The sequence below is a fragment of the Halichoeres trimaculatus genome, unplaced genomic scaffold, assembly GCF_033239565.1.
Source record: "Halichoeres trimaculatus isolate MK-OKI-2021-1 unplaced genomic scaffold, fHalTri1.1 fHalTri1_scaffold_15, whole genome shotgun sequence".
In the NCBI taxonomy this organism is placed as follows: Eukaryota; Metazoa; Chordata; class Actinopteri; order Labriformes; family Labridae; genus Halichoeres; species Halichoeres trimaculatus.
This window is the reverse complement of record NW_027437193.1, coordinates 7,616,786-7,629,068: the sequence shown is the minus strand read 5'-3', so window position 1 is coordinate 7,629,068 and position 12,283 is coordinate 7,616,786. Positions and strand designations below refer to the sequence as shown.

Here is a 12,283-nt window from a genome sequence, read left to right as displayed (position 1 = left end):
TTGCCCAATCATAAAACAGTTCTCTGTCTCTTTGTGTCTGCAGGGGGCAGAGAACTATCAGAGAATAGTGATTTTTGGTACCCACCCTGAGTAAATAACAGATCTTGTTTGCAACAACCAACTCAGCTACATGGAGGCCTAACTTCAAAACTGCTGCTCACGTCTTGGTGCCAGATATCACAGCACACCCTCAGAGGTCTAATGAGGTCTCTTCAGGTCAGGACTGTTTCAGTCTGGACCTGAAAGAGCTGGCTCGACATAAAATTCAGCAGGCGGTCGTAATGATTTGGCTGATCAGAGTAGTTTGAGACACTTCCTCGAGAATGAACACCCCAACCGAAGCTTAATATAAACGCAACTTAATTTTTTTTTTTTTATTATTTAAATCAGATGTTTTGAGAGTCAGGCACGGTGGCCAGTTGTGGTCTATGGTCAATTCATTATTACCAACTAGAGGATGAGCAAGGCAAGGTTTCATTCTACATTGCAGTGGCTAAATATTCCCATATTTTCCCTAGATCTAACTTTTGTAATTTGATGTATATTTTTTACCTTCTGTGCTAATTCTTAGCTCTGCATCCCACTTAAAAAACTCACATCTGCAGCAGTCTGGTCACTTTGAAAGGATCAGATATGATATACGGTTCTTTTGACGAAAGCAATTTGGATAATTTGGGGAAACATAGCATCACACACACACACTCCTATTCATATGTGTGTTCCTGATACTTACTGGAAAGAAAAATGAAAACTTTATTCACTACCAGAAAAACATTTTTTCTATTTTTATTTGTTAAAGGCAAAATCCTGATCTGAATGAGGTCAAAGATGAGCCTGTATCTTTTCTGTAGCGTGTAGCTCAGCTGGGTTCACTTTACCTGCCTCACTACGCCGAGATATCCTCCTGCACTCGTGTGTCTGCTCACACTAAATTATTAAAGGAAGAGGAGGATACAGTATGACTTCTAGGTCACTATCATTACAACTAAAAGAGACAGACTCAAAGTGAGCACATGTGAGGACAAAGCATCCATTATTCAACTTAACCTGAGTCCTGCTGCTTTAACGTATTTGTGCCTCAATCCAAAACTGGATGATAAATTAAATGAGTCCATCACTGACCTAGATTACGTCTTTTGCAGCTGAAAAAAAGCCTGAATGTGAGATGCAGGGATGAATAATTTACAGAGGAGTGGCTGTGGGACAAATTCTAGTTTAAGCATAGTTTCCAGGATTAAGGTGAAGATAAAATCAAATATTTTGTTTGTATATGTTTCATCTTATCTGATCTGGCTGGGGAACTTTGCACCCACATAAAGCAGCTAGTTCAAAGGTTATCTCCTGCTACCCCGACACCATGCTACAAGTTTTCCTTAGGTTGACTTTTATCTCCAAGATTTATGAGTCAGGTCCATGCCTCCAGCAGTCAGCTGGAGCTTGGCACTCTTTGCAATTTCCCTCCCTCTCCTGCAGGGCCTGGTGCCTGCCTGCCCTGCTGCCAGACCTGCATTTATCCAAAGATTATAATGCAATAATAATCAAGATGAATGTTTTCACTCTGCTGCTTGGTGCATTTGGAGCCTCGTTTATCAACTTAAGCTCCCTTAAAGTGCCTTTACCTCACAGCTAACCCTCCATGCAGCCATGCTGAGCTCATCAGAAGACAAAGAGGGATCCTCTTTGAATACATTCATAAAAACTTAACTTCACAAACAAAGCAAACACCTCACAGGTAAAACTTTAATACAGTTAGATGCATTTCTTTGCACTGAAGCCTGAACGCCTCAGAGCATTCCTACTTCTGCAGCCTGCTGGCTAACTTGCTAGTCAGCTAATCTCTGCTGGCAACTTTCAAAGGCAGGATCTAAAGTCTCATAACCGGGTAATAATGCCTTCAAACGTGCGCCGAATGAGTCGGTAACACCTTATTTGTGCGGGCAAAGCTGTATCAAATAACGGGCGCATTAGTTCCGTTTCACAGTAACAATCCCAGAGGAAGTTTTGTGGGTTTACCAACACAAGAACCACAATGGCGGTGCGCTTTTCTTTGAAAGCAGCAACACACACGGCGCACAACACGCGCCTGCAGCCCTGGAGTGTTCACGCGCTGCACATAAGGCGCAAAAAGAGCAGCAACCAGCTGAAACTGCGAAGCCTTTCCTCCTTCAGTGCATTTGATTCAAGTTTGCGCCATATTGAGTGCGCGTGCAGAGCCCCCAGGACGCAACATTGTTTCCAGGAAAACAAAAGCCGCAAGAAAAAAAAAAAGTAGCCGCCACTCACCTTCGCTATGGCTTTCTTATATCTCATGACAGCCTGTTGGATGAGTGAGTGGACTTTAATATTCCCATCCCCGCACGGCACCACCACCCGGGTCCTGCCAAAACACACCGTGACTTTCATGGTTTAGTATCCCAGATCTTTCCCAGATTCGGAGAGTAAAACCGAGCAGAGGAGGAGTGGAAATCCGTGTTAAAATCAAAAAGGAGCATGGAGTTTTTGGTGGTTTCGGCTCCACGGGTGTCCCGGTATTCCTTCACAGAAGCGAGGACTAGAGGTCTTTCCGCTTCTCCCCGCCGGACGACATTGTTTTCTGTGTTTTCAGACCACCTGTTTAGCTTGTCTCTCCTTCCTCCGCTCTCTCTATCCCGATCCCCGTCCCTCTGCTCAGCTAACGCTCGGTCACGTGATGCGTTCAGGTCCAGCACAGAGGGTTGGAATCCAGACTCCCATCGGTCAACATGGATAAGGATGAGCAGCTGAAATCCTCAATGACATTAATGTTGATAAGATTTATTCAATTTGACTTGACAAGATTAAAAATGTGTTTGACAATGGGGAAGTTTAAAGTCAGAGCACATTAACTGTCTCTGTACTGTCTGTTAAAAAATAGGTCTAAAATATAATAGAGCCTACTCGTAAAATGATTAATTAGTACTTCAACAAAATCTTTGGCAGTTATGTTTTCAAGCTTGTAACCATTTTTTTTATTAATTATCATCTATGTGGATATCATTATTATATCAAACAATGAAAGGATTTTTTTTTCCAATCCAACTCCAATCCAACTTTATTTGTTAAGCACTTTAAAAAACAACCATAGTTAAAACAAAGTGCTGTACAAGAGAGTGAATTAGATACAAGATAAAGGAATAGACATAAAACATAAGTAAAATGAATTTGTCAAGGACAAGGAGCAATATAAAAGACATAAAACAAATTAAAATGAATAAAAACACAGAAGAAGCAAAATAAAATAAATAAAATTAATAAAAATAAATAACACAATGTCAGATTAATGAAAGCTTCCTTACTATTTTATTCATCTAAAGGTCAGGTTACGCACATTTCTGTTGTACTTTTGTGACAAAATTTGAATACATCAGTTTTTATTGTCAATAAGTAACTAAAGCTCAACTTTGCTCAATGAAAAAGTGAAAAAACAGAGAAAAGAAACACGTTTTGATATATTGTCAGTGTTTTTCATGGAGAATCTGTAAAAAATAGTTGTTATTCATTTTATATCAATCTAACTTCTAGTTGTCTCAAAACATATATGCCTTAGAATTAAGACACTATGAGGGAGGGCTGAAAAGTTCGTAGCCTGACTAGGAAGGAGTTATGCTGTAGTGATGTCACTTGGCAACAACATTTTCTGACAGATTAAGTGACGCTGATGTAGTTTTTGAGGACTTTGAAAAGAAGAACCTGAGACATTTTGTGAATTTGGATAATATTTAGCGCCATGGTGGTTTTTCTTAAAATACCTGCAGAAAAAGAGGTTAACCCCCAAGGACATTCAGGCCGATATGGTTGCAACATCAGGGGATGATCCTCCAGCTTTTTCAACTGTGAAAAAGTGGGCAGCTGGATTCAAGAGGGGTAGGGAGAGCCTTCAAGATGACCCAAGGTCCAGATGTCCCGCCACAGCAACAACCCAAGAAAACAGCAACCATGTTGGAAAATAAACCAGTTTCATCACTGTGGGATAACTCCTTCCTAGTCAGGCTTTGAACTTTTCACTCCACCCTTGTATTTACTGTTTTCAGTGCTCAGCTAAGTGTTAAATCCAGGGACGCCACAAGGGATCTTGGGTCCCATAAATAAAGAAATCTCCAATCAGGCCCAAGCACGGCATTGCTGTGTACCTCCTCAGTCCCCACATGTTTCCCCTGGTTGATTCATAGGACTAGAAAAAATCCAATGAGGTCAAGATCAATTCATGAAAATTGAATTTATTATTAGTCGTCAAGTAAAATTACACTGTGCATTAATGGGAGCACCCTTTTCTCATCTTCTTCTTCTTCTTCTTCTTCTTCTTCTTCTTCTTCTTCTTCTTCTTCTTCTTTTTCTTGTTTATCTGCGCTGTATTACTGTAGAGACATGGCTAGGCAAGGTGGTAGACTCTGTCAAATCACTATTTTTGTAGATGTAAAAGACTCATTCTGAATTACAAAAAAAAAAAAAAAAAAAAAAACAATAATTTTCATATGCAGGTGATAAGAAACTCATTCAAACATATTTATCTATCTGTTACAATACCGTTCATGCTGCATAACTCTATTTGCTGCATATTTACTGAACACATGCGTCTTGTTTTTTTATCAGATATACTTTTTCTGTCCCTGAAATTTTTTCTGCAGCATCAGGAAAATCTGTCAACAGAGACTTTTTCTGTCCTGTACCTTCATTTCACTCTTTAGCATAAAAACTTCTAAAAACCATATAAAGGGCCCTGCAGCTGTTGTTGCATTGATAACACAGTCATACAGACAATTTCCTATTTTTATAAGACATTAATTTAAATGCATTAACCTTCTTGTCAATCCCATGCAAAGGCATTATTTGCTGGGGGTAAGGCTTCTGGGACAGCCAAGGTTTGAAGCTGGTGTTTACGAGTATGACATGAACGCACCAGAGGAGCAAGGGAAGGCCACAGTTGCAGTCTGTCCCCCCGCTGTGGTCAGGATGTGTAATGTTTGGCGCTCAGTGAAGCAGTGATGCTCTCAGAGAAGGGTGCCAAGGATAAAAATATCAAGAATTCAAAGGGATTAAGAGACACAGATTATGTATTGTGCGGCCTGTGGAGGTGTCCTCATAACACCGGAAAGTTCTGTAGAGCCATGGTGAGAAACTATTCTTCTTTGTGACATTTAACAGCTGCTCAGGTTTACAGTCAGAGTTTGAGAGCAGACTGAAGGTCAAGCAGACGCCGTAATAAGCGTGAACATTCCTTTTATTATAGGCTTAAATCTAATTTCCTGCTAAGCTTTAATATATGTCTTTTTATTACAACACTTAGTTTAATAATAGCTACATCATCACTTGTTAAAAGCCACAAGGTTTCTTATGCACCTGCTTCTTTCCCATTTTAGCCCATCATTCCATCAAGGTTTGAAACTGAACCAAACCCCCAAATAAAAAACAGACTGGATCCATCTGGGGAGCTCTCAGGAACAGCTGCTGCAGCACACGGGTGGACTCAGGAACAGCACACGTCTGCACCAACGGGACCTGCTTCTGTAAAATGAATAAATAAGAAAAACATCCACAGGAGCTGGTGCGTCATTTTTCTGTTTGCTTCTGCTTTTCTTGAAAAGAGAAGTACCAGCTCACTTCTGACGTTATGATCTGGTACATTCTCATCATATAAGGTGATGACACGTGCGGTTGAAAGCTCCTGTCCTCTAAATTTAGGAGGTAATTGGGGTTTAATGAGAACATGGAAAGGAAGCTGAGCCACTGTATTTGCAGTATGTGGAAAGTGTGTGCTGTCTAAATGGCCACTGGTTAAATGAGATCCTCATTTAATGCCAGTGTGCAGCTGTGAGACTATTTTAACTCTAAAACAGCTGGAGCGCTCACAGGCCACCAACCACAGCCCGGGCAGCTGTCACAGCAGATTAAACAGCATCACTCCATGACTCAAATATGAACGCCACTGGCTTCTTCTTCTTCTTTTTTTTTTGTCACACAGTCAGAAGCAAAATATCTTAATGAAGAGGACTTTAGAGGGTGCTGCAGCTTGTTATGAATCAGCCTGTAGGGAAAGGGAAGCAATAAAAAAACAGACTGTTGGTGGAATAAAGTAATTCATTACAAAAAGAAGTAACACTGTGTGACAAAACAAAGATTGGGGGGGGGGGGGGGGGGGGGAATAAAGCCTAAAAAGAACCTAAAGTGCTGCTAAAAAAATAAATATAACACCAATTAGGCCTCTCACCTGGCCTGAAGGATGCACCACAAACCAACTTGTTACACTCCCAAAATGGATTAAACAGCTTCACAGGTTTACATTTAAAAATTTTGGCATGTGCTACTGATAAAGACAAAATACTCCAGCCATCTCCTGCCTGCAAGTGTGATGAGGTCAAAGGTCAACAACTTAAACAATGATTGTTGCAGCAGGCGATGTGCTAAATCCTAGTGCTCAGGACTGTAGGCTATTTAGTGAAAGTACCATCCTTGGAAAATCATGAAACAAGTTGTAAAATGTTTAGCTAAAAGATGTAACATCTGCTGAATCATCCAATAATGAATTTTGGCTACAGTTGCAGGTCATGATGGGGTTAGTTATAGGTGCTGTCTTCAGGTAGGCCATATAAAAACATGTTAATGGAGTTTTATCTGTCGAGCTTTAAATTTGTAGTTAAAACACAGGTACCACACTTACAAGGGGTTGGATATTAGTCATCATATGTTTTTTATCAAAACCATTTTGGAAGTTAACATATTAGTTGTAATGCAGGCACGAGGTAATAGAGTGATCTCATGGATTTCATGTTCATGTGCTCAGCTGACTTTACTGTTGTCCAGTGGGGGACAAATATTAGTGGAAGAGAAATATTTGACTTGACTGGACTTATTTATTTATTACATTCTGCCAAAAAAAAAAACATAAAATAAAATAAAACATCTAATATGAATAAAACATCTGATGTGAATAAAATAAAATAAAATAAAATAAAACATCTAAATAAAAAATAAGATAAAATAGAACCTAAACAGATGAATGAAAAGGGAGCAGAAAGATGAAAGGTTCTTGTTATGTCTGCCCCTTCCCTCACAAAATATTTTCTACAAATCACCCAGTGCAAAATTAATAAGAGCTGCAGGCCAACATCTTGTTCCTAAAAAATAGATGAATAAATAAAAATGGAAAAACAACCAACAAAAACAAAGATCCATAAAAGATCTCCATATAGACTTCATTTATTTCCATAAAAAAATAAAAATAAAAATAAATTACCTCAACACTTATCCCCATATCTTCTTAGCATACTTGTTCATATAATATTTTTAAAGATATACTTTGACTTTGCTCCTTTGGTGTCTTTTTCCAGATTATTCCATAAGATGAGTCCTCTTATTGTGACATACCTTACCTTCAGATTGTGAATCTCAGTTTTTTTTTTTCAACATTTCAAATCCATTAAAATTATAACAGCCTTTTACAAAACAGTTCTGGATGTTGATTGGTAACACAGGACAATACATTGGTATTGGTCATATTGAATCTCTTGTATATTGTGGAGACAGGACTTATTGTAGTTGAAAAAAAACTTTCTCTGGGCTTACTTTATCTGAATGTGCCTGAGGGGACGTTTATGACTAGTCATCAGATGTGAATCAGTAGGGACATCTTGTGGTGAATGGAGGATATTACAATATTGTCGAATCAAATGGACAATGCATTTAAATAGCTATCCGACGTGATAAAACCAAGACTGAAGTTGTTTCTACCAATCAATGTTTTCATAGGTTCAGATGTATTTCCTGACAAAAATATATAAAGATCTGAAAGAAAGAACGAAAAGCAGATTAGAAAACTACATTCTGTTTACCAGGTTAGGAGAGGTGAGAAGAACACCAAGCTTCTTTCATTATGTTGAAATGGTGAGTCAGCATTTCAACATATTGTTCTCCTGTGACTTTATACTTTTTTTTCTTATTGTTATAAACACTTCAAATTTTGTCAGATTTTCACCATTTGAATTTTAAACTATTCAGCATCTTCTGGTATGCTATGACTTTTATTATCTCTAACCCTTTAACTTTTTGATTTATTCAGCTTTTTCTGGAAAAAAAAAAATCTGTATCTGAAATGAATGGGAATCTGCTCCTCTCCCTCCCAAATTTTCTTCAACTATGAGATGCTATAACTTCAGCATACTATCCCTTACAGACTTCATTTTTGCTTTGAAATGTTAATTGATCTTTCAGCTCTTTATAGATGATACAACTTCTAAGATATCTTTACTAGTTTTTGAGATTTAACTGTTTAAGTAACATACACTTTTCAGGTTTTTTACTCAAACCTCACCTCTCTTACAAAGAGTATTATATATAGAGTACACAGACAGCTCCTAGCGTCTAAAAGCTGGAGGCCTAACAATCCATCCAGCCCCAATCCTCCAAATCCAACATTAGGTCTTCCACACCCCCAGCCTTAAAGACACAGAACAAAGTTTTTGTAAATATGTCATTGAATAAAAACAGAGTTTTATGATATGCACAGCTTATCTAGTCCATAGAAAGCCTACCCAGTACCAGTTCAGTGAGGATCTTCGATTGGGACTTTGTCATGTTAAGCTACACGTTTAGAACATGAAAACTTCTGATTGGGTAATAATGACTTTTTATCTTCATCATTTATTTTTCATTTAGATTGAGAGACATTGCAGTTTATCAGAAATCAGCTGTGTTACACTGTCCTCTGCTCTCAAATCCAACCTCTCTCTGAAAGTGTTGGAGCTTTGTGACGAGGAGCAGCGGGATCCAGAAATGCAGTCACTGTCTGATCATCTCTACAGAGAGCAGACTCTGAGGTCAGTTCAGTGTTGTTGTCATCTCTTGCTGCTTTCAGCTTTAATATAACAAACACATTTAGAGACAGAGATCAGAAATAGATATGTTGACCCTTTTTAGTCTCTGAACTTTGACCTCTCAGGTGTGTTCTCAGGTGTGAGCAGGTGCAGGTTACCATGGATACCTTTCATCTCACACAGCTGTTTATACTAACCAATTAAAACATTCAGTAACAAAGACACACATGTGTGTGCTCCTTTTGTCACTCACACATCCCAGACCTTTACATGCACTCACATACAGATATTTCCATCACTACTTCAGTTACTTGTATTTAATTTTCATTCTTCAGCTTCAGCATTTCAACACATTTGCTGCAAGGAAATGCAACTTCTCTAGTTATGATTGTATTAAATAATACCCAGAAGAGCCACAAGTCACTGCAAAGCTTTTTGTTGCTGATTTCTCATCAACTTTATCACCATGCCTCACCACTGGATCGCCACAAGGGTGCGCCCTTTAACCCCTCCTCTTCTTCAAGTAAACTGTTGCTTGCAGGAGCTCAGGAGGACAGCTCTCTGATCAAACCCTCCAATGATGCTGTTCTTCTGAACATCCTCTGAGGTGCAGTATCAGACCATGAGAGTGCTCTGATCTGATTTGGTTTGATTTTACTATGAGATAATGTTTAATACCTCTGTATTTATAAAACCCAATAAATTATTTTGGATTGTAATCAAAGCAGTGAGAAAGCAGGAGTAAATTCATAGCAAAAAAGATTTACTTTCTAAATTCTTTTTCAGTCAGTCTTGATATTATTTGTCACTTTAATCAGCTTTTTATTGAAAGTGTTTTTGTTACTTACTGGTTTTACAGCCTCTCAGCTAAAAACTCCAACAGCCTGAACAGTGTTGATAAAATTTGTCCAATAAAGAGTTGAATGTATTCTCTGTTGTCTTTGAGGCTTCTTTATATTTCACCTTCCTGTAAAACTAGCAACTATCTGAAATCCCTCACCCCCTAAGAAATTAGATTGTTCAACGTTTCTTTCTTTTTTGTTTTGTTTTGTTTTGTTTTTTGTTATTCAGACATTTGTCATGGGATTCTTTTCTTTTAACCAGTCCAACTCTTTTATTTAGTGCCCTCTCGGTAGCCACAACGCCTGCTGAAGTGCCCTCTTGGCTGGCAAAACACACTAAACCACCCCCTTGGATGGCTAAAACTTGATAGACTGCCTTTTTGGGTGGCAAAAACATTTTGCTTAAGTTCCCTTGAAAAGAAGTATCTCTCCTTGAAGTATCTCTCTCTTCTTTATCCGTTTCTTGTCATTTTTTCATCTCTTTTTTATAATCTTTGTATTTGGAGTGGATCATTACTTTGTATGGCTCATTTGTTGGTCATGGACACCAAACTTGGACACTGAAAAAGCTCAGTCCTGGACCCTGTGGAGGTGGAGGCTGGCTGAGCTGGAGAATGATGGACAAGCTGTCATCATCTATTTTCTTATGGACCTTTTTGCACTTTCTATACACTTTCTTACTTTTGATTGCTCTTGATTGCTGCTGTGACTTCAATTTCATTGTACTTGTTACAACGACAATAAAGTTCTATTCTATTCTATTCTACTCAGAACTGGGGAACGGGGGAGTGGGAATGATGTCATTTTTGAGTTCCAATCAACAAGTCGGAAAAACTTGTCGTAACGGCAGTATGTCTGTGTATAAACATTGAATAATACTATTTATATGGCTGATTTGTTGCAACAAACGCTAGTCAGAAATTCTAAAACAACAACAACAACAACAACAACAACAACAACAACAACAACAACAACAAAAAACAGAATATAACAAGAGCTTGATTACTGTTTACCCTTGAAGTCGGAATTTCCTACTAGGAACTCGGGGTGGTGTGGATGCCCCGACTTCCCAGTGGGAAATTCCGACCTCGGGGGGCGTTCCACTCAGCTGTTCCCACTCCAAAATTCGACTTCCAAGTACAAATGGAACGCACCTTTAAAAATTCTGTGCACACCACTGAGTCGGTTTGATACCAAGGATAATTTCTAGGCCTCACTTTAACTCAGAGTTGTCTGTGTCTGTTTGTTCATGTTGCTTTTTGATTTACAAGCTTTGCAAGTAACAAATTAACCCTGGAGGGATAATTAAAGTTGTTTGAATTGAGTCCAAAAAGCACAGAGGTGAGAGAAGACATAATTCAACCTCCAGCATGAAGTGGTTTTCAAGAGTCTGTTAAGCTCCCTTACTTCACACAGTCTACCTCCAAGACATTTTTTTTCAATTTATAATGTTGCTAACCCATGCTACTCACATCACTGGTGATATCTCAGACTTAATAAGGCTCCTTCAAACCCACTCAGGGCTTGGTAGAAGATGTTTGTTTTTTTTATCCAGTGGCTCCTTCTATGCCCGGTATACTTAATATGACTTATCAATTCAGAGCTCTAAAACAAACCACTCCACAGCAAAGGTAAAGGCTTCAGAGAATTTCATCACAGAAGAAAAGGACATCAAAGGGAAAAGAATCAACAGGTGGCTTATCCGCTTATTTAGGCTCTTACATTTTCTTTTAGGTATATTTATTCTTGAATCAGATCTTTTATAGACTTCATAAAACTTGTGCATGTCACATTGTTCTGGGTGCAATGTGCACCAAAACAGAAAGAAAGGGCATTACAGGCTGGTCTAAAAGTGGAGAAATGTGCATTTTGTGGGAAAAAATATACACCAATGGGAGGTGAAATGAAAGTAGGGACCATTTATTGCCAGTTCTGGTGGTAAACGGTTTTTAATGCTGCGTATCTGCCATCAGGCAGCTCACTTCCCCATACCAGTCACTCCATCATCTCACAGGAAACCAGAGCTATTTTCTGCAGTCTTGTATAAACAGCTTTCTTCAGCGTGAAGCAAAAAATAACACAAAATGACTTGGTTTAAATCCCTTCAGCGATAAGTGGGCAACACAGAGGAAAAAGGAGAAATCATACGAGACTACAACACGGATAAAGCTGCTGAATCCTTAGATTGTCTAGATTGATGTTCAAGATCCCCAAAACAGTAAACGAATAGTCCAAAGATTCATTATAAAATATGACTGAAAAAAATTCCACCAAGCAACTTTAGTTTAACGTCTTTAATTAAGATCTATCATTAGGCAAACAGACATCAGTGAAGCAGATAGGCCTGCTGTTGGTACCAATCAAGATTCAAACATAAAAATTTTATTGTAAAATTCAGTATCAGTTGGAATCACTGTGGTAGTAATTTCTGAACAAACTGGGAGAATCTTCAAATATATGCACAAAGTTTTACCGACAGAGGTCTCAGAGTTCAGGTGTAAGCCTGAAATCTAAACATCTCATTTAAACATTATTCAATAAAATAAGCACACCACCAGACATCGAAAGCGCACACCAAATTTAAGAAAATTCATACGCCCTATTTTATCACCATCC

General features: G+C 38.5%; 1 protein-coding gene across 1 annotated transcript in view; it reads right to left on the bottom strand.

Moving 5' to 3' along the window:
• The window catches only part of LOC141803906 (partitioning defective 3 homolog), a 340,481-nt gene extending 337,780 nt beyond the window's left edge, over positions 1–2,701 (bottom strand). Inside the window, exon 1 of the mRNA XM_074687978.1 lies at positions 2,284–2,701. Coding sequence (XP_074544079.1) covers positions 2,284–2,403 — 120 coding nt within the window. The 5' untranslated portion in view covers positions 2,404–2,701. The remainder of the gene's footprint in view (positions 1–2,283) is intronic.
• Between the last annotated feature and the right edge of the window lie 9,582 nt (positions 2,702–12,283).